This window comes from Peromyscus californicus, unplaced genomic scaffold (genome assembly GCF_007827085.1).
Source record: "Peromyscus californicus insignis strain IS unplaced genomic scaffold, ASM782708v3 Scaffold_17__1_contigs__length_78620276, whole genome shotgun sequence".
Lineage (NCBI taxonomy): Eukaryota > Metazoa > Chordata > Mammalia > Rodentia > Cricetidae > Peromyscus > Peromyscus californicus.
Genome location: NW_026294469.1, coordinates 1,472,502 through 1,499,509, shown reverse-complemented (window position 1 = coordinate 1,499,509; position 27,008 = coordinate 1,472,502). Strand labels below are relative to the sequence as shown.

At 40.2% G+C, this 27,008-nt stretch overlaps 1 protein-coding gene and 1 non-coding gene across 3 annotated transcripts in view; both read right to left on the bottom strand.

Annotated features, from left to right (window-relative positions):
* Positions 1–27,008, bottom strand: part of Mib1 (MIB E3 ubiquitin protein ligase 1) — a 102,937-nt gene that overhangs the window by 73,393 nt on the left and 2,536 nt on the right. For both annotated transcript variants that reach the window (XM_052741525.1, XM_052741524.1), the window contains exons 2-3: positions 7,402–7,573; positions 5,066–5,195 (exon numbers count right to left, since the gene is read on the bottom strand). In XM_052741525.1, the coding sequence (XP_052597485.1) occupies positions 5,066–5,195; positions 7,402–7,573 (302 nt within the window). The remainder of the gene's footprint in view (positions 1–5,065; positions 5,196–7,401; positions 7,574–27,008) is intronic.
* On the bottom strand, positions 23,494–23,657 carry LOC128113118 (U1 spliceosomal RNA). Its single transcript, XR_008219344.1, has one exon. It is a non-coding gene; the product is annotated as a U1 spliceosomal RNA (small nuclear RNA).

The following is a 27,008-nucleotide window of genomic DNA, read 5'->3' as shown; positions in this document are numbered from 1 at the left end:
TGTAGTCCAGGCTGGCCTCGAACTCACAGAGATCTGCCTGCCTCTGCCTCCCGAGTGCTGGGACTAAAGGCGTGCGCCACCACTGCCCAGCACACACCTTTAATCTTAACACAGGGAGGCAGACTGTCTAGATCTCTGTGAGTTCAAAGCCACCCTAGACTACATGAGATTGACTCAGTCTAGGAAAGAAAACAGCCAGACAGTGGTAGCACGCACCTTTAACCTCAGTACTTGGGAGTCACACACCTTTAATCCCAGCACTAGGAAGAGTGAAACAGAAAGTGATGTGGCTGGGCGGAGAGAGGAATAGAAGGTGTGAGGAGACAGGAACTAACGCCTTTTGGCTAAAGGCTTTTCAGCAGAAGCGTCCCTTTCAGCTAGAGGCTCTTTGAGGCTGAGGAGTTGGTAAGGTAAGAGGTGGTGGCTGTGGCTTGCTCTGCTTCTCTGATCTTTTACCCCAGTAACAGGCCCAGGTTTATTATAAGATCTTTAGGAATTCATACAACACTAATAGGTTATCAAAAAATGAATAATGTGAATTATAAAATCCTTTAAGAACGCAGCTTACTATTTTTAGCCAATTATCCAATACATAATTTAAAATCTTTAAGCACGTATCTAAACAACTGGAGATAAACCTGTTTTCTAGTCAGCTCAAGATGACAAATGCAAAGTTGTGAAGAATGGCAGTGAGTGACACGGAGCTGCTCAGTTGCCAAGAAAGCAGGCCACCCCAGCTACTACAGCACGTTGTGGTGGGCACACAGACAGCGTCCCACCCACAGACAACTGACTCTTAAAACTTACCTGGTTAAACTCTAACTTGTTCTCTCTTTCCCCCTCCCTGCCACACACAAACACACCCACACATGCATGCAGCTGGCCCTCTCAGCTGTCTAAGAACAGGGAGCTGCCCACATACAATCCAAATGACTTTTCTCCAAACACTCATATCCACCAGCACTTCACAAACATAAAAAACAGACTATTATTACTTTAAATAAAAATATACATTAAAGCTGGGCGGTGGTGGCGCACGCCTTTAATCCCAGCACTCGGGAGGCAGAGGCAGGCAAATCTTTTTGAGTTCGAGGCCAGCCTGGGCTACCAAGTGAGTTCCAGGAAAGGCGCAAAGCTACACAGAGAAACCCTGTCTCGAAAAACCAAAAAAAAAAAAAAAAAAATACACATTAAACTTTCTTTCCTGCTCTGTACTAAAGAAATAGTTTTGTGGGGTAGGTATTTGGCAATGCTTTTGTAGAAATAAAATGATTTCATTTTTAAGATTTAATGAACCATTTGAGAAATGCTTTAAATTACTAATAAGGCCATATATTCTTTTAAATTTTTATATGTGTTGTAAAAAACAGAATATGTATACTTTTAATTAAAAAAAAAGAAATGAACACGCTTATAATTATTCTACTACCTTTAAAAATGAATGGCATAGTGGTGGTGGCGCATGCCTTTATTCCCAGTACTCAGGAGGCAGAGGCAAGCTGATCTCTGTGAATTTGAGGCCAATCTGGTCTGCAAAGTGAGTTCCAGGCCAGCCAGGGCTACACAGAGAAATCCTGTCTCAAAAAAAAAAAGCAAACAACAAAGAATTCCAAGACTTTTCAAGACCCTGTGTGCTCATTATCTCCTCCCCTCCACCTGTCTCTCAAAAGGCAACCATCTTTCTAATTTAGTCCATCACTGCCCTACCGTGCTTCAGGAGTCTTACCAGTTAACCACCGCACAATCTCCTACAGCAAGGCTGTAATGTGCTAAAGTGAACATGCAACATGTTGTCTGTAACAATAACCTTCCTTCAGATTTGAACATAACCAGTACTTCATGTTGTAAATTTAACACTACCTTAAGTAGTTCTAATTTAGATTGATTTATTTCTATTTATTTGTGCATATGTGTGCCTGCATGAGATTATGACCTGCACATGCATGCAGGAGCTCACAGAGGCCAGAAAAGGGCTTTGGGTTCCCTGGACAAGAGTTACAAGCAGTTGTGAGGCCACCATGTAGGTGCTGGGAATGGAACCCAGATCCTCTGCAAGAGCATGCAATGCTCATAACCACTGAGCCATGTCTCCTGCCCCCAAAAATCTATTTTATTAATATTTTATTAATTTATCAGTATGAGTGAGGTCCTAGGTTCAACCCTCAGTACCACAAAAAAAGAAAAACATAGATGATGGATCAGGGTTTCTTCAACAAATAAATGACTATTTTGTGGTTTTGTTTTTGTTTTTTGAGACAGGGTTTTTCTGTGTAGCTTTGGAGCCTGTCCTGGATCTCTCTCTATAGACCAGGCTGGCCTTGAACTCACAGAGATCCGTCTGGCTCTGCCTCCCGAGTGCTGGGATTAAAAGCGTGCACCATCACCACCAGGCCAATAAATGACAGTTTTAAAGGCTTATAATTTGTGAAGTTAGGCAATGAATGCCTAGGAATCTGCTTTGACATATGAGATTTTTTTTCCATCAAAACTGTTTTTAAAAGAAGGAATATGACTTAGCATATATAAAATAGCAAATAACAAACCAAAACTGAAGTGGTAATTCACAGCTTCAGGAATGCCTACTTTTATTCCTTTTCCTGTTCTCCCAAAAGTGCTGACTGGCTAGTGTTCTGTTGTTTGTCAACGTAATACAAGCTCAAGTCATCTGGGAAGAAGGAACCTTAACTGAGGGGCTGCCTTGATCAGAGCCTGTAAGAAAGCCTGTAGGCTTTTCTTGATTAAGAAGTGGGAGGTGCCACCCGTAAGCAGGTAGTCTTGAGTGAGCAGGCCATAGGAAGCCAATAAGCAGCACTCCTCACAGCTTCTACTTCAGTCCTTACGTCTCTAGACGGTGGGATATAACCTGCAGGACACAGTACCAGCCTCACCCCAGGCTAGTTTCTGTCAGTGTTCTTGTCACAGCAACAGAGAGCAAACTGCAACAATCAAGTCCCACTTCTGTGGCTTCAGGGTGCTGCCTCACAGCAGCTGTCTTACAAGACATCTGCAAAAATCACTTCTAATCCTCTGCCTACATATCTGTGGGAAAGGAGACAAAATGATTTTCAGAGTAAAAATATTCATTTTTGCCTTCTTTGAACTTTCTAAAGCTGTGCTCTACCAAAAGATAGAGTATGTAAAGCATAACGGGACAAAGAACAAGGGAGAGAGAGCGGCACCCAGGGAAAATAACAGGACATAAAAAGAGCCTGCGAGGTGGGGCGCCAAGCACATGGGGTAATTCATCCAGACTATAGCCAATGTTGAACAGGCTGAAAGCTCTTATCATCAAGATCTCCACTGCCAGGTGGTGATGGCAAACACCTTGAGTTCAAGGTCAGCCTGATCTACAGAGCCAGTCCCAGGACAGCCAGGGCTACACGGAGAAACCCTGTACCAAAAAAAAATTTTTTAATTAAAAAAATCTCCACTGCTGGTATATTTTGCTGACCTAAGAACACACTGCCCACTCCACCTGGCCCAAATCTCAAGGGCATCAAGTGTACTGTCTGTTTGGACTATGTAGTGATGACATTCCATTTGCCCCTCTGCCACCCATTTCCTGATAGAAACACTAGCAAGGTGTCTGTCCCCCTCTCTCTCCCACAGACACACACGGAGGTGGGCTCTGGTGAGCTTAGAAGCAAACACTAGCCAGCAGTCACCTCCTCTGACAGTGTTCTTACCCACCGGCGAGCCTACTCCTGCGACCTGGCATCCTGCGTGGGGCTCTGTGTTCCCGGAACTCATGCATGGCCGTGCCTACTGTCCAGAAGGGTTCTCACAGATTTTAGAGATGCCAAAGAAAAACAAGTCACCACAGACCACTCTGTTCCTATTTTTCTGAGAGCCTTCATCTAAAAGGAACATTCTGCCCTGCCGATACAATAGCAAGGTCTGTGACTGCTACTTTCTTTTTCAAAACATAAACACCAATTGCTATAGGGACAATACTAAACAAAAAGTAATAAATGAAAATAAAAAACAGTAAACACAAAATAAGGCTATTAGTTACTTTGGAGGAGGGTAGCAAATGGGACAGGCACAGAGGCTTTTAAAAACTCTCATATATTCTATTTTTTTGGGGGGGGGAGGTACTGTGGGACACACTGTATGCTGTAAATATATGTTACTATGATTGATTGATAAAACACTGATTGGCCAATAACCAGACAAAAAGGATAATGTAGGCAGGACAAGGAGAAAAAGGAATACTGGGTGAAAAAAAAAAGGGGAAGTAAAAAAACACTAGCCTGCCGCCCAGGGAACAGCATGTAAAGACAACAGGTAAAGCCACGGAACACATGGCAACATATAGATTAACAGAAATGGGCTGAGTTTACATATAAGAGCTAGTCAATGGTAGGCCTGAGCTAATGGCCAAACAGTTTAATTAATATAAGCTTCTAAATGATTATTTTATAAACAATTACGGGGTCTGTAGGGCTAAACAAGACTAAAAAAAAACTTCAGCTACAAATGGCACCCAGCGTGGGGCTAAACAAAACTAAAAAAAAAAAAAACCCAACTACAGGGAGGTGTTTGAGACAGGGTTTCTCTGTGTAACAGTCCTAGCTGTCCTGAAACTCACTCTGTTCACCAGGCTGGCCTCCAACTCACAGAGACCCACCTGCCTGTGCCTCCCAAGTGTGCCACAACAGTCAATGTTTATGTTTTCCACAGCTCTGTGAATCACATACAGGAACACACTGAGCTACACCTTCAGCCCCTTAGATAAAATTTTAGCAGCAGGAACATCAAGAACACGAGGCGCTACTTAGGAAGGACTGGTCCACATCGAGTCCTCAGGAAGGCACCTCTGGACCACCAAACAGCAAGATGGAGCCTGAGGTAAAATCCACCTAACAACCTTCTCAGGAAACAGCAACACTCACAAATAAACAGGAGCACTATTTTCTCCCCAAAAGAAAAAGAAAGAAATGAAGATTTTTAAAACTTGTTCCTGGCATGAAAATAAATGGGCCAAGACATGTGCTTACAGCAGCAATAGAAATCTCAACTCCCAACACTCCCGAAAACATGGTGAATTTTTCAAAGTCCATACCTTTCCTCTACGCCCATTACCCCCATCTTGGTCTTCCCACTGCCAGTCCACTCCTCGTACGACTCTGGCACCTGCAAAGATTCCTCTGGCTGTAATCTTCTTAGATTTTCTACGAGACTCTAACAGAACCCTAAAAACAAAAGTTTTGTTTTCACGTTTTATAAAGCTGAGAAATGGTGACTTCTATGTAAAAAAGCAAAACCCTTTATGGGGAAAGTGTTAGCTCCTTAAAAGAAAGATAACACTGCACTGCCCATTTTACAAAGGAGGAGCTCAAGGCATGAAAAAAAGGTTTTCCTCATAGAAAGTTGAAAGCGATGGAATCAGAACAGCCTCCTAGTGTGAGCACCTCAGGCTATGGCTCTAAGTGTCCTCTGTCAGGGCCTACTGAAGAGAGTATCCCAGGGTAAGCTGCAAACCACACTTGGCTGTGACTTAGGGCACAGTTAGTGGCAGCACTTTGGTCACCTCAAGAGCATGATCTGTCTACAAAGAACAGTAGATCTCTATTTATGTCAAATGTCATCAAGAACAGTAAGCTGGGTTCAGAGTGGGGGTGGAGGGGTATCCTAAGAATCTGTGAAAAGTGAGCAATGAATCAAACGCCCAGAGAACTGCATGAATGCCAGAAAACTGAATCTGAAGCCAGGTTTGACTACACTGCACTATCTCTGGAGTACTGCACACCATGAGCACTTACACACTACACTGTCTCCAGAGTCCTGCACACCATGAGCATTTACACACTACACTGCACTGTCTCTGGAGTACAGCACACCCATGAGCATTTACACACTACACTGTCTCTGGAGTACTGCACACCATGAGCACTTACACACTACACTGTCTCCAGAGTACTGCACACCATGAGCACTTACACACTACACTGTCTCTAGAGTACTGCACACCATGAGCACTTATACACTACACTGTCTCTAGAGTACTGCACACCCATGAGCATTTACAAACCTTGGGAAAGATTTCACTCAATTATTTGAGCCAGCTGCTTTCTCTAAGGCCATATGCCCCTTACTTGTCTACATCCTTTTTACTCAGATTTTAGACTTTTGTTTTTTGAATGTTATCTCATTGTTATATTCATTTTTAAAAACCTATTTGTCGTTCCTTAATTTTAATTTTAAGCAAAAACCAAAAATAACTTTTTTTTTCTCCAAAATACTCAGTTTGAGTGGCAGGACTGTAATTTAAAATGAGATGCTGTGACTCAACGTGACTCAATGTGACTGAAATGAGATACAGTTTCCCTATTACTCCTAGCTATGGCTCTCTAGATGACTTGCTCAAGTGCAGTATCCTATCTACATGAGAAGACTCCACTACCTAAAACTCCACACCCATTAACTATATCCTTGTCATCAATCCTAAGATCTTAGACATTATCCTGTCCAAAACATCATACGATAATCATTCATGATCCATCATTCTTCTTAAATTATAAACTCCTTAAGAAAACTATCTTCAAATCACAAATACAGAAGCTACCATATGGTCTCTCTCTGTGTGTATATGCATTCATGTATGCATGCATCTGTGTGTGCAGGTGTGCATACACATGTGTGAAGGTCAGGGGTCAATGTTAGGTGTCACTCAATCACTTTTCCACCTTACTTTTTGAAAGGATGTCTCACTGAACCTGGAGTTTGATGTTCAGCTAGATGGACCAGCCAGAGCTTCAAGTTTCCTCCTGTCTGTCTCTCCAGCCTGGCATTATAGAAATGTGCCATTATACCCAGCTTTCCTCAGGTGCTGGATATTTAAAGGGAGCACCCCAGGGCTGTGCAGCAAGCATTTTACCAACTGAGCCATGCCTCAAGTCCCTATCCATAATAAATGCCTGTTGACTCAATTAGCAGGCCACAGTATTCATCAGATAGAAATTAAAACAAAGGGTATAAAAAGAAGAAAATTATTCAATGGGGGGGGGGGGGTTGGGAGGTGCCATGCATTTCCAACTGTTCAGCAATGCTAAGTCTCCATGCTAAAAAAAAAAAAAAAAAAGAAATAGCCGAAATTATCGTATAAAAAATCAATAATAACTGGAGATCAGCCTGGATTACATACTGAGTTCAAGGCCAGCCAGAGCTATACAGTGAGACCATGTCTTTAAAGAAAGAAATAAGAAACCCACATATAATAAAATTCTACCTTCACAGGGTCTCTCACAAATCAACAAGTTCAATCCCACCTAGTCTAGCCTGCTATTCATTTCCCCCAAAACTAAATCTAAACTGTCAAAAGCGACTTTCTAATCCTACTTTTAAAGCTAATAGGATAAAACAAAAAGTCATGACTGAAGAAAAACTTGTTTCCCTTACCGTTCACTTCCTGGTGTAGTAATCCTGTAAAAGCGATGCCTTAAGTGATGTTTATCTCCATGATAACAAACGGTGCACAAGTCATAATTTGTGCACTCTGCACATTTCCATCGAATGCCAATGATCGGTTGTTGGCGGCAAGTATCACACATAGTTCCATCATGCTTGATGCCTATGGAAACAGTCACATGCTTAGATTACTCTCAAATACTTATTTGCACACTACTGTGTTGGGGAAACATAACAGCATATTACAGGTTATTTTAACAAAGGACAGGAAAAAAACCTCAACACATCTAATTTCAAGGTAACAGATCTGAAATACTTTGATCAATATAAATTATAAGCTAAACATGTTTTCTACTCTCATTAATAAAACACAAACCAGTATTATTTCCCTAGCTCTCATCCACAAATGGAAATCTGGACGTAAAGAAATCTTTTCCCACCATCTAAGCATTTCTGACTATAAATACTCAAAACCAGAGGCTGATTAAAGCACTTACAGTGTGAAGGTGAAGCCCAGGGTTCAGATGTGCAAAACCCACATAATGCCAAGTGGGCTGCCTGCCTGTAATCTCCAGGACTCAGATGTGGACCAGGCTACACGAGCCTTTATCAGATATTCCGTCCCAACAAATGGACAGCATACCCAATGTCAACCTCAGGCCTCCCTCCACATGCACACACATTTGTGTCCACACACCTGCAAACAGGTATGATACAAACATACACACATATATATGAAGGGAAAAAAATCCCTTCGGGACTGTTGAGAGAACTGCAACTTATGTCCAGGTAAATAATTACTCCAAAAGAAATGGACTTTTATCATCATGGTATCATGGAAACAAACCATCAATATACTTAATAAGCACTTAGCAGTGTTTGCCCCCATAAAAACTAAGTTTTAGAAAACTATTAGCTAAGGGTGGGGATGGTGACACACCCTGCAATCCTAGCACTTAAGAGATGGGAAAAAGGGATCAGGAATTCAATGTCACCCTTAGTTACACAGCAACTCCCAAGCCACCCTAAGCTACATGAGGAGGCAGTAAGATGCCTCAACAGCTCAGAATGCTTGCTGCCAAGCCTGACACCCGAGTACCATCTTTAAGACCCACTCAAGAGAAAGGAGGAAAACAACTCTGACAGGTTGTCTTCTGACCTCCACACACTCTCTAAGGCACATGTGAACAAACTCAATAAATAGTAAAAAAGAAAGATTAGCAATTGGTGCTAAGAGCTGGCTCAGAGGTTAAGAACATAAACTGTGCTTCAGAGGAAGTAATTTCTGTCCCCAGCACCCACGACAGGCAGCTCAGCTCCATGGAATTCAGCATCCTTTTCTGGACTCTGAAGGGCATCTGCACTCCAGACACTTAAAAATCTTTAAATGGAAAACAACACTATAGTGCGTGATCCTCCCCTTAAAGGACGAACTTGTTACTACTTGTAACCTCCCTCAGATTGCTCACATAGGGATGAAACAGACACTGAAAGACCACGACAAATTAAGTAACCTTAGGATTAGGGTAATTCTTCTGTATTATCCTTGACACTATTGTCACTGCTCAGAAGTTGAAACCAGAATGCTTTAAGTAGCATGTGGCTTTGTGACACCAGTGTCACCACTTCACAAGCACATCCTGGCCACTCAACTAGAGCTATGAGCTAGCTCAAGCTCTTTGTGACCTCATATAAAATGTTAATACACATTTCAAATTAGAGGCAGGCAGAGAAGAAGGTGGAATTTTGATTAACTAAGATTAGCCATGCTAAAGATTCTCAGTGGGTAACATGCAAATCTTTTATCTGTATTATTTTCTCCTTTGGAGAAAGCACAATGTTCTTTAGTGGTAAGGCAGTATGTTCTAAAACTCCAAAAATGTGCAGTATGTTGCCATGATCATAGTGTCTCTTCAAGGCAATAGAAACCCATATTTTTTAACTCCTCATGGAGGCAGGCAGGGATTCAAATATCACTTTCTATAATATCAAGAGGGCAGAATCTCAGTACTTGAAGTGCAGAGGCAGGAGGACTGAATTCAAGCTCAGCCTAGGCTACATGGGGAGAACTTATCTCAAAAAGAAAAGAGAAGAAAGAAAGGGAGGGAAGCTATCAACCAAAAGCCAATAATAATTCTCTAGTTAGGCTGAGGATATGCCTCGGTAGCAGAGCTTAAAGTATCTATGCAGTCAACAGCCAGCACCAAAACGAATCAGAATGAGTAACGGAAGAGTTTCAAAGAAATGATAGATGAGTAAACCTTTCAAAGAAAGGAAGAAGTCATAGAAGAACAAGAACAAGAGGCGCCATACTTTAGCAGGACCATAAAATATAATCAAAGGTTTGAGATAAATTACAATTAGACTGGGAACTGACAAGTTCAGACATGGTTTCTGACCTGTATATTGACAGTGTTATATTAAATGATTAAAAATAGAGTATGTGATTTAAGACCCTAATTCTATAATGTACTAGTTACACAAAATTTTAACTCAGTTTAAAATATGCTAGGTCCAATATTGTCATTTAAAAACTGAGAAAACACTTCCTTTCAAATGGAGGCCAAAGCAATACAGAGGTGAACCTTAAGGGCTTTAATATGTATTCATTGAATGTACTAAGTCTTCAACTTGAACAACCTAGTGATCAAAATTACATATCCTACTGGTCAAATTCTATAGCCTTTAAACAGAGGATACTCAATACTTAAAACCCCAGTTCCTCACCGAGTATTTGATCATTCAGGTGTGAATTAAGCCCACTCCCCCCAAAGCTCTGGTGCTCCAGATACGTGTATCCTCCCAGTTCCTTTCAGTTGTTTTCTCTCCAAAGCTGCCAGGGAAAACAGCCCTCAGCCTAGCAGATGACTCACCCACCACCTCCCACCAGTTAATCAAGACACTCGTACACTATGGCAAGTTTGGTCTGGCTATCAATCATCAAAGTTATCATCAGCCACAGATCCCAAAGAAATTATTCTCTAGTCTAAGGAGACTGCAAACTGAAATTTAAAACCACAGAAGCACAGCCAGTATCTATCAGTGCTTCAGTCAGTGAGTGCACGTCAAAGGGCTGAACTGCAACTCTCATCTGCTCCTCCGTCTGGGGTCATGAAGGAAGGCACAGCAAAGGGGCTTGGCTCTTTCCTTTATCACAGAATGATTCAGCAAGAAAAAGGTACACAGGAAATCCTTAAATCAGACAAAATGTTTGTAGTCATCCCTTAGATTATTAAGAATGGATTATACTATATACTATGTTTTAAAATCACCATATAATCAATAGTATATAACGTTCATTTTATAACAATAATTCTGGAATTACTTCTATTGTCATTACTACAAAAGTTCATAAAGTGAAAACATGTTCTCTCACAAGTTTTATCAGTAAATTCTGAAGTTCATCAACAAATAAATGTTTTTGAAGGGTCATAATCATCTGATACAGGACAATGAAAATGATCATTCAGTTTTCCTAAAACAGAAATGTTTGTAGAAATGTCAAGAATCACAATATATCTTATGAATTTTTAAAAACACATAGGCCTGTGAGATGGCTCAGTGGGTAAAGGTGCTTGCCACCAAGCTGGATGACATCACTAAGTTAGATCAATGGAACTCACTCAATAGTGGAAAGAGAACCAACTCCCGGAAGTTGTCCTTTGACCTCCATCTATACATAATAAATGTGGCTTTTTTAAAGTAAATAAAGAAAAAATTCACAGATTTTAGTACTGAAATCAATGTATACTGTTTTAGATATGCATTATACTAATTATATTCCTAAAGAACTAGAGTATTTTTAAATGAGGGAATATGACGACCTGTATTTTTAAAATATTACCACACTGATCTAGATGCCATCCCATCTGCTCTCAGTAGCAGACACTGACACTCTACCATGAAAAAGTAGGGGTTAACTCCCCTCCTCAGAACTAACAGTGTGTGAACTTTTGGTTTTAGGTCACGAAAGCCTATGCAGATGTCAGCAGTGGTCCTATCTGGTTACTCTCACTCTCACGTGTGTTGGGAGCTTGGAGCCTAAAGCTCAAGCCTGGCTGCAATGCAGCAGCCACAGAGCAGCCAACCAGGAGGACAGAGCTACAGAGAAATACCCAAGAATCCCTGAGTGCAACCAGACCCCCCAGCTAAATCTTCAAATGCTGTAAAGTGAAGACAAGACCTTTCTTATGCTGGCTCCAAATTTCTGACCTACAGGAGCCAACACATAAGTCATTTTGCATATGGTTTTTGAGTTATGTTAGGTAACCTTGTTAACTGTAACAAATATCAAAAGCTAAAAATATAACAAATATCGAAAGTTAAAAATATCTTGTATTTGTTACAATTCTCCTACAATACAATGTACCAAAAATAAGGAACTAAATGTGATTTTTAAAAGGGAAAGAAAAGAAAATCATCAAAATAGTAGTACAAAGTTTAACCCCGTGGGCCTAGGAATGCAGGTCAGCAGTACAGAGCACTTGCCTATGATGCTCCATAAGGTTGGATTCCCAGCATTACAGAACAGGAAGAATGAACAAAAGTTAATTAGCAAATATTTCAATTTTAAGGAGGATTTTCTAAGCATGAAACAATCTCAGAAGCTACATGTGGAGTAAATGCACACACATTTGTACACACATATGCAGAGGGCTTCCCCATCTTTGTACTGACGCTGAGGATCCACACTCAGGTCCTCCACTTGCACGGCTAACACCTGACTCACTGAGCTAGCTCCCCAGCTCCCATATTCTGTTATTTATGTCTCCGAATTGCTTAAACTTTTATTAGGAGAATATTGTTAATTTTGTAATTTGACGAGAAAAACAATGGAAACCAACTTTATTTCTCAAACTGGCATAGTTCAAAGGTAAGATTTCAAGGCTGGGTGGATATATCCATCATAATCCCAGCACCACCAGGTGGAGTGAGGAAGACCGCCACAAGTTCTGGACCAGCCAAGGCTACACAGTGAGACCATGAGTCAAAAGATCAAAAATAAATAAAAATCAAAAGTAAAAGTAAAAAACTAAAAATACTATTCCAGGTTTATTAGATATGTCAAGAAAAGTCAATCAGATACTAATGAGAGAAAAATACAGACACAACCTCTGCTGAAGACATTCATACAATGTTTCAAATCATTTAAGACTTTTATCCTGCTTTCAAAATCTTTTTAAGGCACAAATAATTATTTGTATAAAGACAAAAACTTAACAGATGTTGAGAATATGGGGCTATATGTATATAAACTATATTAACCCACAAAGGAAATTTTATAGTTAAAACACACAAAATGTCGCCATGGTTAAATATTTTATCAGTTTACCTAGTCTGAAAATATCTATAATGAAACATTTTATTTTTAAAAATTACGTGCTATACTGCACAGACAAACCAGAAAGAAAATTGCCAAAATATGCTGTGAAACTGCCCTTTGCAGTTTTCCCAAGGATCTACACTAAGCATGTGTTAATTCTAAGAACTGGAAAAAAAGAACACTTAAAAATGAAACTACTGCACCAGAGATGTTGGGTATCTCACTTAAAATCCTCCATTAGTGAGAGGGCACACAGCTGCTACTGAGATTTTTTTTAACCTTACACTGAGTTCTATCTTGCTTATGAAGACATCTGCCATTTCACAAGTATACTATCCAAACCACACACAGTAATCTCTATCTCATTGCAGGAAAGATGACCAAAATGGTTGTCACAGACACCAGTAGTAATAAACATCCACAAAATGGTTATGTTTCTGAACAGACCAGAGTAGAACTCCACGTAGTCCATTATCCCAAAAGTAAAGCACACTGACCCAGTCAACACCCCTAGAACTAACTATGCAGCTGAGCAAAGAGGACAAAAAAAATTCTACCCTGAAGTCCCCACCTAATAAAAAAGCAGTTTGTAACTACTGCCCTATATATATACTTTTCATCTCTAAGTTCCTTTTCTACAAAGTACAATGGTAACATTCATGAGCTCATAAACTGCATACAGACACACAAGGACAACAGGCATCACACAGGGAAAAAAAGCAACCTTCTGCAATTTACAATTAATGGTTTTAAAGACTACTTCAGGAAAACCACCAATGCACACAAAAGCACATCTAAATCCTTTCTTGGTTCCCACAGTTCAAATGCCAACAAAGACACTGAACAGCTGTGAAACAGACCAGCACTGAGAGTTAGAAAAAAAAGTAAACAAGCAACCCTCCCACTACCACCATTGGCACTGTAGGACTTATAAAGAGAATGCAATTGACTTTAAAACAAAAGCTGATGGTTAAATAAAACCTAAAGCGGGAGAAAGGGCATTAAACCAGGCCAACATTTCCCTGATCTTTAAGGATGCTAAAGCTTAGCATTTCTCATCTAAAACTGTTAGCTCCAGCAGAGTTCCCTAGCTAAACCTATTAGCACTTTTTCTCCTTGCTGCTGCATGTGGCATTACCCTGGAGAGTTAGTTAATGCTCTTTTCTCCCATGCTTTATGAAAACACCTGCCACCACTAAATGAACGACCTGATGAAAGCTTTGACCCATTCTACTAAAATTCAAATGACCATCTGCTCTCAGTTTTCACAGCATCTCTCCTAAGTTCAACAAAGAATTTATATAGCTAACAACTTTGCATTGAAAATATTTAGATACAGTACAGTATGTTGGCAAGATCAATAATCAAAAATAAAAATAAAAATAAATAAGTCCTTAAGAGAACCAGTAAAAATAAATAAATAAATTCACAAAGTACTCCTTAAGGTAAACTGTTAAATCTATAAAGAGAAAAGGCAACAGAACTGGAATTTCCCTACAAGCAGTTCAGTGTGAGAAGCAAACTCACAGTGAGACAAGAATGTCTAAATTGGGGCAAACAGCAAAAGAAAAAGTAAACAATTGTTGATGAACAAGAAAATAGGAGTATGTAGTAAATACACAACAGAACATGGGAAGTGAATAAACTACTGCATACAGTTTACAGACATAAAAACAATACATAAACACAAAGAAACTCATGGAAATGAAAGAAGCTAACTTCTGACAATCACCTTTGAAGATGGAGGCAGGCAATGCTATGAATGAATGCACGGGTACTCAAATAACTGGCGAAATGGCCTCTAGGTGAGGTTGATGAGATGCTATTCTACTAATTATCTACTTAGATATCTTAAGTATTATATGATAAATTTCAAAACTTTTTAGAAATAAAAAACAAATATGCCTAGTAAACTAACATGGTACCTAGCAACCCATGAAATTCTGTCCAAACTAAAAGATTTCTAACATCAAAGTGAGTGTATTGGTGCATGTCTTTAATCTCAACACTCAGGAGGTAGAAGCAGGAGAATCTCTTTGAGTTCAAGGCCAGCCTAGTCTACAAAGAGTGCCAGGACAGCCAGGGCTACATAGAGGGACCCTGTCTCAAAACATCACACACACACACACACACACACACACACACACACACACACACACACACACACACGAGGGAGAGGGAGAGGGAGAGGGAGAGGGAGAGGGAGAGGGAGAGGGAGAGGGAGAGGGAGAGGGAGAGGGAGAGGGAGAGGGAGAGGGAGAGGGAGAGGGAGAGGGAGAGGGAGAGGGAGAGGGAGAGGGAGAGGGAGAGGGAGAGGGAGAGGGAGAGGGAGAGGGAGAGGGAGAGGGAGAGGGAGAGGGAGAGGGAGATTTCTAACATAAAAAATAATTAAAAAGTCAATAACCACTACTCAAATATAATTAATTTGGACATAACTGTGGTCATCATTCAACCGAAGAGTTCTCTGCTTTATGGACTCATTAAACTTTAGCTCTTTCAAATGTGACAGAAAGGGTTAGCCACATAGAGTCTGTGAATGAAAACTCCTGAAGAGCATCTGCATCTTCATACAATGACTGATCAGAATTTCAGTACTGCGGAGAGACTGCAATGTTGCGGGTCCAGTGGCCTATTCTTCCTTGCCCACTGCTGCATCAGAACTCACATCTTGTGACTAGTAAACAGAAGCCTGCCACAATCTCTTAACTTAGACCACTTGCTTCCACCAACCTAAGAATGTCATCAGCATCTTGGACCTATAGGAAAACTCCTTCTTCTTGCCACAATTGCCTCTCTGATGTACCACCAGTGTATTTTAAACTTGCCTTGATTTATGACTTTCTCTGTTTTGTAAAACTATAAAATTTCATGAAACTGCTTCCATGTTGGAACCTGGAATTTGGGACAACCTAAATCTGTGTTCCCAGGCCACAGTCACTAACAAATGGTTGCAAAATAAACTCTCTCTTATTCCCTCTAAAATGAGAGCTGTGGTTACTGTGTACACAAGTCTACACTATAATTAAAATTCTTACTGAGGAGGGCAACAGCTCTCACCCTTGACCTACCAACTCTATTCTACATTTCTTACTCTTGAGAAGTGCTAAATTAATTAAAATATCAATTGTTATTAATTAGAGCCACTATTTACCAAGCCTGGTGCTCTACATACTTTTTTTGTTTGCTTGTTTTTGTTTTTGTTGGTTTTTTGGAGACAGGGTTTCTCTGTGTCGTTTTGGTGCCTGTCCTGGAACTCTCTCTGTAGACCAGGTTGGCCTCGAACTCAGAGATCCGCCTGCCTCTGCTTCCCGAGTGCTGGAATTAAAGGCGTGAGCCACCACCACCACCACCACCACGCGGCCATCTACATACATTTTACTTAACTTTCCCAAGAATCCTAAAATAGCTATTATTCTGTTTTTACAGATGAAGAAATTGAGGCTCAGAGAAGTAACTTGCCTAGAGTGACACACTCAACTTCAAATCTAGTGTGACTGATTACAAGGCTAACTTCTTGACAAACTGTACTCTAAAAGTCTCTATTTGCCCAACATGGTACTGACTCATTTGAAGAACGATGCAGTATCTCAGGCATGTTTCCCATTCGACCTACTGAATTCAAGATGTTAGTTATTAAACTGCAATAGTACAATAAATCCCAAAGGAAATACATTTTAAAGGGCTCAGTGGTGTACATCTTTAATCCCAGCACTTAGGAAGCTGGGATAGGCAGATCTCTGAGTTTGAGGCCAGCCTGGTCTGGTTCCAGGACAGCTAAGGCCACACAGAGAAACCCTGTCTCAAAAAACCAACCAACCAACAATGTATCCAGTTTAAGCCTGACATGATGGCACACATCTGTAAACTCAACACTGGGGAAGCAGAGGCAGGGGGGTTGTTGCAAATTCAAGGCCAGCATAGTCTACATATCAAGCTTATATCAGAGACTGGGGGGAGGACATTAAAATAACTTCATTAAAAAGCCAAAACTCATTATTTGACTTTTAGAAGCAGAATATTTGTACACCCTGACGTACTCCAATTTTATTATGTAGGTAAAAAAATTAAGACTTAAGGCCAAGGAGATCACAGACTGGACCTGAATCTCCATAGTTTGTGAACCATCAGCCCATTCAGTTCATTTCAGATGGCCTGGTTTGTCATCAACAAACCAGCCCACATTCTTAGGAGGATTAAGAAGCATTTACCAGTCTAAGAGGCTGGAGAGCTCAGTAAATGTTTGTTCAGCCCTAGTTAAACAGACTCACTTGGTAAAATCAGGAACAGTAACAATCTTGATCCTCTGACTCCCAAGCTTCTGCATTTTCCACTACTTCCCAAAGAAACTAGGATAGGGAAGCCCACCGCAACATAATGAATGCCGAATATTAGAGTTCCAATCTCTAATTACTTTCTGTCACTAGCCCTGAAAAATTCCTAGAGATCAAATGATTTCTTCTAAATCAAAAAGTTTCCACTCCATTTCTTGTTTTTAATTACTTATTTACTTTTATTTTATGTTAATAAAGAGCTGAATGGCAAATAGCTACGCAGGAAGACATGGAGACTTATTATTAATTATGAAAGCTTGATCTTAGCTTAGGTTTGTTCCTAACTAGTTCTTAAAATTTAACGCATATTAAGAAATGCACCTATGGCACATTAGCACATGCTGTGACTTCTACTTAGATGAGTTTCCAAAGTAATTGAGACAAAATGACCACAAGAGCCAAAACTAAGGATGAGTTCCACATTTCTTTCTCTTTTACAAAATAGACAATATTCTAAAACTGCACGCCTTTTCTACAGTGAAAAGTCGTCATTACTGGTCCTCCTGTTTTCATCAACCCCTCCTAAGCACAGGGGATGTCTGACAATAAATAAGAAAAGCCTGTCCCGTCTTAAACAAGATGGCGCAATGTGAAAACTAATGTTTAAAGATGAGGGGTTGGGGGAGGATGACAGGGTTTCACAGCTAGCTTAAGCTAGCCTGGAACTATGTAGTCCAAGCTGGCCCCAAGCTCACAATCCTCCCATCTCACCAGACACAAGCCTCCACAATCAGCCCATATATACTCTGCAGTGCTGAAATGAAATATATTACCCACACCTTCATACCTACATCCTAAAATAAATTTTACTTTATTTTAGATTCAGATGATTTTAATTGAGTTGTTTAAAATTCAAAATCAAATATGTCTAATCATTTTAAGAAATGACTAATAATATAGCTCAGTCAGCAAAGTGCTTAAGAACCTGAATGTGATCCCCAAACCCACTTTAGCAGAGTAGTGCACACTTGTGATCGCAGAGCTGGAGACATGGAGACAAGCAGTGCCCAACAGAGCCTGGTCAGCCAGTCTGACCTCCTTCAAAGCTCTAGGCCAGTCCAGAAACCCTGTCTTAAAAAAAGGGGGGGAGGGGGCATGAGAGGTTTGTCCTCTTCACCTACACTGTTTATCAAAACCTGAATGGCTGTAGCTGCTTGGGCTTGTTTCTCTATTCTGTTCCACTGGTCTCTGTGTAAGTTTCTGGGCTAGTACCTGCTGGGTTTGCTGCTGTGCTCTGTTGTGTGAAATCCAGGTACGTTTTACTGTGTGTGTATGCATACACACATAACAGGTAGTTTATTATATAGAATTATTTAATATGAAGCATCAGATCCTCCATCTTGAGCTGACTAGCCTTTACTATTAGGATAGTACTGGGGTCCTTAATCTTTCACATTTTCTGTGTTTCAGACACATTAACTCAAATTTGTTACACTGGAAGATGGAAAGACCATTGCTCATGGACTGGCAGAGTTAACCTCACCAGTGCTCACGGACGGGCAGAATTAATATGAAAACAGTTGTATTACCAAAAACAATCTACAGATTGGGTGCAGGAAAATCAAAAGGTCTAGCAGTATTTCATCAGGTTCATCAATAATCACAATATGTACTAGCTTACATTAGTATTTCTCACCTTCAACACTAAATGCTAGAATGGAAGACAGTTTTGAGAGGAAAGAGTTTTGAACCTAGAATTATCATTCAGGTTTAAGAGTGAGAGGAATAAGGCAATAATATAAAGCAATTTTTGGATCTGCAAGACTCAATGCATTTACTCTTTTTTTTAAAGGGGAAAGAACTTTTCCAAAGAAAAAAGAAAGGGAGAGCTATGAAATACGAGACAGTAAAACAAAGTACTAAAATTTCATTTTTTTGTTTGTTGAGATAGCATGTTGCTATGCTGCCCAAGCTGATCTCCACTTTCAAGGCTTAATTAAGTAAACCTCTTGCCTCAGTCTCCTGAGTAGCTAGGAGTACAGGCACATGCCACTAGACCTAGCTCAATACTAAAATTTTAAACTCCAGTTAATTATCAGTAACATAGCTGTGAAGTTTAATGCTTGTACTGTTTGGTTTGGGGTTCTCCGTTTTGTTCTCTTGGTGCTCTGGGTTGAAACCTGACTTCACATATGCTCAGCAGACACTCTGCCACTAAGCTGGACTCCATCCTTGAAGTTTAGTGTAGTAAGAGTAAATTCTGAAGCATATGAAGGATCATATTCAGGAAGCAGAGGCAGACGGATCTCTCAAGGCCAGCCTATGGGGAAGAAAAAAGGAATAACAATTTGGGACTAATTTTCCTAAAATTTCCAAACGACAGCATGGAAAGGGTGGTGGTAGGGGTAAATTTACAATTTTTCAGTCAATTAAATGATAGCTACCATAGGGTAAAAGGGCCAGCCAAAGAAACCCACCCTGAACCTGAAACCAGAGTCAGTTAAAGAAAAACGCACTGGCCCTGAAACAAGAGTCAAAAGGCTAAAAAGGGCCAGTGAAAGAAACACACTTTGGCCCCAAAACCAGAACCAAATCTGCCCCTGAACAACTGAGCATGAAACCAAACAATCCCTGAGCAGGAAAACCAACCAATCCCTGAGCCAATCTGAGCTTGTCCAAGCTCAAGGGGATTGAAATCCGACCAACTCCCACCCTGAAAATCTTCTCCTGTAGCATGAATCTTAACAGGTCTTATTAATAAAATCAAACCTGAAGCCAGGTATTGGGGTGAGTGCTGGAAGATCAGAGAAGCAGAACAAGCCACAGCTTCCTCACCTCGCCAATTCCTCAGCTGATCCTGTTTCCTCAGACTGGAAGCTTCTGAGTCCTCATCCGAATGGATCTCAGCTGAACCGCTACTCAAAACCCTAAAAGCTTAACAAAGGCTCTAGTTCCTGGTCCTCACGCCTCTATGTATCTTTCTGCTCCTGCCATCACTTCCTGGGATTAAAGGCATGAGTCACGATGTCTGGCTGTTTCCAATGTGGCCTTGAACTCACAGAGATCCAAGCGGATCTCTGCCTCTGGAATACTAGGATTAAAGGCGTGTGCTACCACTGCCTATCCTCTATGTTTAATATTGTGGCTGTTTTGTTCTCTGACCCCAGATAAGTTTATTAGGGTACACAATATTTTGGGGAACACAATATCACCACATTCTCCTTGGAAAAAACATTGCCCCTAACCTAAGAAGCCCTATATAAATAAACCCTGTGCCTATTCAGTTTGCTGCTGCCTTTTTCCACCATGGCAGGGGCAGCCACCCTTCTGGATTCTTCCCTCCCAATAAATCTCTTGAATGAGGTTTGGGTGAGACCTTCTTTCGCTGGAATGGAGTAGAACAAAGAAGTAACATCTTTCACTGGTACAGAGCGGAACAGAACTGTAACACTTTGGGAGCAGAGTTGTTACACTCCAGACCAGGGCAGAACTGTAACAACTTTTCTGGAGAAACCCTCCCCTGCCCGAGAAAAGTTGTTACATTGGGGAAACCTTTCCCTGAAGCAGGCCTGTAAGCTTCTGCACTTAAGAATAACTTTGTGGTATTCCTTGGCTCCTGACTGCCAGGATCCCTTTCCATGCAAGCTGCAATGCTTACAGCTATCAGCATAACAGAAAAAATAGTAATAGTAAAATTTTCCAACAAAAAAAAGGAGGTAGCAATGACCAAATAAAATTTTCATTTATCGTAACACCTATAAATTAGCTTCTCAAAAGACTAAGACAATCAGTGAAAATAGTCATGTCATTAAAAATTCCTCTAACAAATTAAATACAACTAAAATTAATATTTTAAGATATGTACTGACCATCATTTACAATGACAGAATAAAAGGAAATAAGGGGAGCAGTTATGTAAACACTTTAAACTATTAAATGCCATATATCTACTTAAAAATATCTATGTCTACATGGCAATCTAGAAAAATGTCTAAGACAAAGCACAGCAAAAAAGAAATCTAAAGAACAAGATAAACCATATGCTTTGTTTACAAGGGAAAGCTCAGTAGCAATGTGATTCTCTACAAGTGCATACGTTTAATGCATTAAAATAATCTTCATTTACTATAACAAACACATTAAATTATTTACAACTCAAGTAGAAAACACGTATGTCAATAGAAAAAAAGTATTTAACAACAGTAGAGTCAACCTGATTCACAAATGCAACCAACCATGGATTAAAAATATCAGAAAGATTATAGGTGGGACCCCATCTGGCTTGAACCTGTAAAGGCCTTGTCCATGCTGCCTCTCTCTCTGATTTCATATGTGCATCAGTCCTGTTGTGTCCGGAAGACATTGTTTCCTTGGAGTCATCCATCCCTCTAATCTTTCTGTCTCCTCTTCCACACTGATCCCTGAGCCTTATGGGAAGGAGTTTGACAAAGACATCCTTTAGCACTGAGTACTCCAAAGTCTCTCACTCTCTGCACATTGTCCAACTGTGGGTCTCTGTGTTAATTCCCATGAACTGCAAGAAGCAGCTGCTCTGATGTAGACTGAGTGAGGCACTGATATAAGGATATAGTAGTATGTCTAGGAGTCTTTTTATTGTTATGCTCCTTCAACAGAATAACCGCAGGTTTTCCCCAAGGCCCACGACCCATCTAGTTTCAGGTTCTGGGCCACTTTAGCAGTGTCAGGTATGAGTTCCATCTCACAGAATGGGCCTTTAAATTTTAAAAAAAAAAAAAAAAAAAAAAAAGGTGGCTGGTTACCCCCTAACAGTTGCATCACTATTGCACCAGTGCATCTTGCAGGCAGGTCTCTGCTGTATGTCATAGTTTGTAGCTGGATAAAAATGATGACTACTTAGCTCCCCCAGGAGGGTTCTGAGTCCTTTCCAACACCATGAACACTCTAGGGGTGAAGCTTCTAGTTGGGCACCAGCTCAGTTTCCCCATGTTCAGTAAGTAAGCTGTGTCTTCAACAATGGGGCCTTACCATCAGGTTGTAGAGAGCAACCAATAGCCTTGGAAACACCCTGTGATGCTTTGTGTGTTGGGGGGGGGGGGGGTGATCCATGGAACCTCTGGCCAAACACAAGAAGCTATTTGCAACAGATACCCATTGGCAAAAGAAAAATCGTTTTTTTCCTATGGAGTGTCACTGAGTACACCAACCACAGTCCAGGACTGGTCCCATGCCCAGCTGTAGTCCATGGTTTTGTTCTGTCGTTGTGGTTTTGCTTTGTGGATTTTCTGTTTCATTTTCTTTTGTTTGGGCATTTTTGTCTTCCTGATATTTAGCTTGTCTGTTTCAATTTTGTTTTCGTGTTTTTTAAATTTTATTTTTTGGTTTTGTTTTGAAAAAAGAGAAAGAACATAAAGTTAGGAGGAGAGGAAGGTAGGAACAATCTGGGAGGAGTTTGGGAAGGAGAAAAATGTGATCAAAATATATGAAAAAATGTTTTAATTTTACATGCTTCCCAAATGCAAATGTCATGTAACCAGCCACATCACACTCCTTGCTTCCATGATGGATTGTGCCTTTAAACCCTAAATCAGAATAAGACCTTCCTTTAAAAAAAATTTTTTTAATTATATTATGTTGCTGGGCGGTGGTGGCAAATGCCTTTAACTCCAGTACTTGGGAGGCAGAGGCAGGTGGATCTCTGAGTTTAAGGCCAGCCTGGTCTACAGACTGAGTTCCAGGACAGCCAGGGCTACACAGAGAAACCCTTTCTCGAAAAACCAAAAACCAAAAACAAACAAACAAACAAAAAAAAAAAAAAAAAAGGAAAAGTCATTGAATTATTTGCTGAGCAGTGGTGTTACACATCTTTAACCTCAGTACTTGGGAGGCAGAAGCAGGAGGATCTCTGTGAATCTGAGGCCAGGCTGGTCTACAGTGAGAGTTCCAGGACAGCCAAAGCTACACAGAGAAATTCTGTCTCAAAAGCCAAAACAAACAAAAATACATTCATACCTACATAAACACACACATACACATACACACACACACACACACACACACACACACACACACACACGTAGAGAAAGAGTGTGTGTGTGTGGTATCAGGGGAAAGAGGTGCTAGAGATAGGGCTCAGGGAACAAGGATACCAGCTGTTTTTCCAAAGGAGTTCAAGTCCCAGCATCCACATGTCAATTCACAACTATCTATAACATCAGTTCCAAGGTATCCAACACCCTCTTCTGGGCACCAGGCATGCAAGTGATACACAGACATACATGTATGCAAAACATCCATATATATATTACAATAATTTTTAAAAAATACTTACAAATATGAGGAAAACTAAAAAGCATGTGTCCTGAACATGTAGACATTTTCTCCTTGTCATTATCCCCTAAGTAACACAGCATAACCACTATTTGCACAGCACTGCATTATCAGGCATCAGTATCCAGACATGACTTAAAGTACACAGAAGGATATGCATAATTTTTTTTTTTTATTTTATAGGGGAGAGTGCGAACGCAGTCCCCCACTACCACAAATTATGCAGTCGAGTTTCCCGCATTTGGGGAAATCGCAGGGGTCAGCACATCCGGAGTGCAATGGATAAGCCTCGCCCTGGGAAAACCACCTTCGTGATCATGGTATCTCCCCTGCCAGGTAAGTATATATGGATATGCATAATTTATATGCCAATGTTTATTTTATCAAGGGAGTTGAGCATCCTTGCATTCTGGAACCAGTAAGAGTTCCTAGAACTAATTCTCCAAAGATATCAAGGGACAACTACCCCATAAAATCTCAAGCATGAATAAAAAGAAATGCTAAAAGAGAAATTTTTAACAGTACACCAAAGCAGCTGTCTCTGGGCAACAGAGAATATTTGGTAGCTTTAAAAAAAAAATCACAAGTGTTACAGAAATGCATTTTAAATAACCAGCTAATATCATTAGAAAAGAAAATACAAGTAAATATTTTAAGAGTACTGGCAAATTTATGTTATACCACAAATTTCATTTCTAACTTTTTTTAATCTTACAATCAATTTCCTCACAGTGAAGGTTATTACAGGTGGTGATCATTTCTGAACTACTATACTACGGACAGAGGAGAGACTAAGAGGGAAATCAGTGAGCTGACTTCATCTCTCTCCTATCTGTTAGCCACCAGCTGTGTTAAAAGGTACATGCATACCTACACAGAGAGAAAGGGGGGGCAGGGTAGAAAAAAAGGGGGGAAACTAGTTCTTGCAGAATCAGAGTAGCTGAATCAGCATGTGCTTCCTTCCTGAAGGTTAGAAATGTTAATATAGGGTCTACTAAGTTGACTTACTGAGCTTCTCAATGCAACCAAGGCAGAACCCAATAGAAGGGAAGTAATAGGAAGAGACCACGTGTGGATTACTGAAGACTCGGAGCTCTATCCCTAACCTCCCAACAGCCCCCCATCCAAAAAAACCTTAGATGGGCTTCACTTAAAAATTGTTCTACAAGTCAGAAATAAAGTCATTCTACAGAAGTCTTCATCTGCTGTCAGAATCTACAGGAAAATCTACTTCCTGTGCAGATGTTATTAACTATTACTAAGCAGCAATATCAATGGCATTTCACCCTTCCCTGGTCTGCCATCCTGTTCTCTTTTATTCCCCCAACCTCTATTCTCCTAAGGCCCCCTGGACAATATACCTTTCTCCTATAGTTGTAGAAATGGACCAGAAGAGAATCTCAGAAAAGAAAAATCTAAAAATGTCTTCCCTTTCATCCTGGGTCATCACCTTTAAAACCCACAACTGATCACAAACACCTGAGGGGCTTTACCCCATGTGACCTGAGAAACACTCTTAGCTAGGAGAAGACCAGCGCACAAAGTTTCCATACACACACTCCAACCTCTTAGACCAATAATGACTGGGAGAGTCTGAATAAAGCTGACTTTGCTGACCACCACCACCTCTGCCACATGCAAGACTAGCAGAGGGGACTGAGAAAATCCTAATTCCCGTTCTCCATGCTCCTTGGTAATCATACAGTACTGCCTCCAATGATGACAGGACAAATCCAAAGTAAAAATATGCTTCCTCCAAAGCCTCTAAAACCAGTACTTAAATGATAAAGTCAACTCTACTACCTGATCATAAACTCCACAACCCCCAACTAATAACCCATGTAGTTCCACATTTTCTTGGTGACTACAAATTAGCCAAATGTATCTAAGAACCAAGTTACATAATACAAACTCCTACCAAATGTTCCTCTTCTTAAGGTCTGACTAACCTAGGATATAAATTCAAACACTGCAACAGAGTTGGGAAGATGGAAGTAGAGATGCCTGTCTCAAAGCCTGACAATTTAATCCCCAGGTTCAATTCCCAGGACTCACATAGTGGAAGGAGTGAACCACCACACCTACTGTAGCGCATACACAAATACACACGCGCGCGCACACACAAATGTAATTTTTAAAATACTCTAAGTAATCCATAGTAGTATTTTGCACTTTAACATATGAAAGGGCTTTTTTCCCCTTCCTGATGATCAAAGCCAGGGTCTTGTATCTGCTAACAAAGGCTCCCCCACCGACGTGCAACCTCAACTCCAAGATTCCACAGACTTCTTTTGCAGCTTTATTTGTTTACCATCTCTCCTGTACTACTAGTACACCACTGTTCAAATATGCACAGTTGTCTCATTTATTATGAATACTATTATCATTCTCTTATTTACATACTTTTTTAAGTTTTTCCTAATTTTTTTGCTTTTACATGCAACCAACACTGCTGTGAACATTTTTATACAAAACTGTTCGCTGAGAAAGTTCCTTAGGGCAGAAATTTTCACTTTGGTTCTTGAACCCAAAGGAAGACACTTTTGCAGCCTTCATAAGGTCAAAGGTGCTGGTATGATAGTATGAAAAATATTATTCACATCTTTCATATTGGTATTGCACTGATAACACAAAAGTACTAGAAGGAGCCGGGCAGTGGTGGTTCACCCCTTTAATCCCAGCACTTGGAGGCAGAAGCAGGCAGATATCCAAGTTCAAGGCCATCCTGGTCTACAGAGTGAGTTCCAGAACAGCCAGGGATACAGAGAAATCCTGTCTTGAAAAAAGTACTAGAAGGTGAAAAGCTGCTAAGTTAACAGTAACGAAACTGATGGATATTATGCATCTTCTAATACTGCAAAGGGCAAAACACCATTTCTACTATACTCTTGCCAAAATGCTTAACTGGCATTTAACCATGAGGAAACAGTCTGAGGGACAGTCTACATGATTAGTGGCTGGTACCTCTGAAAGCCAAAGTATGAGAACATGGCCCAAAATTAAAGAAGACCATTAAATGAGAGAAATGAGTGAAAGCCAGAAAAATCTTACTAGTATACAATATTTTTGTAAGCCTAAAATTACTTCAGAGTGAAAGATGAATTTTGTAATTTTCACTATTGTGTAAATAAATATCAAGTATTGATTATAACAGAGTAAATCTTACAGAATGATGTAATAATGTCAATGGACATTATGCATTAAATATTTTGAAGCAAAAAAACGAAAGGAGCATTCTAAGCATTAGAGAGAAAACCAGAGCTAAGAGCTTATGTTTGTTCAATACTTTAAAAGACTACCGAACCTGCACACAGAAGAGCTTCCAAACGTTTGCTAAGGGCTAGAATGCACAGCATGGGCCTTGGGCTCCATCCCCAGCACCAACACAGTATGTTCAAAAAGAACCAGATGAACAAGATAAACTGTTTCCATCAGTAAGTAAGTTAGACCACCCTGATAAACAAAGGCTCCTAAAGTCACCCTTAAAGCACATGCTTTTACACCAAGCTTTGTAACACACATACAGGACATGTGCCCCTGTAACATCATGACAGAAGAGTACTTTCTGGTGCTCTGCTGCAGAAAGGGGGATCTTAAAGTTTTTCACCACAAAGAAAATAATAAATGTTTGAGAAGAAAAAAATACTTCTACCCTAGAACCAACACTTAAATTTCTCAATAAACCTACAATCACT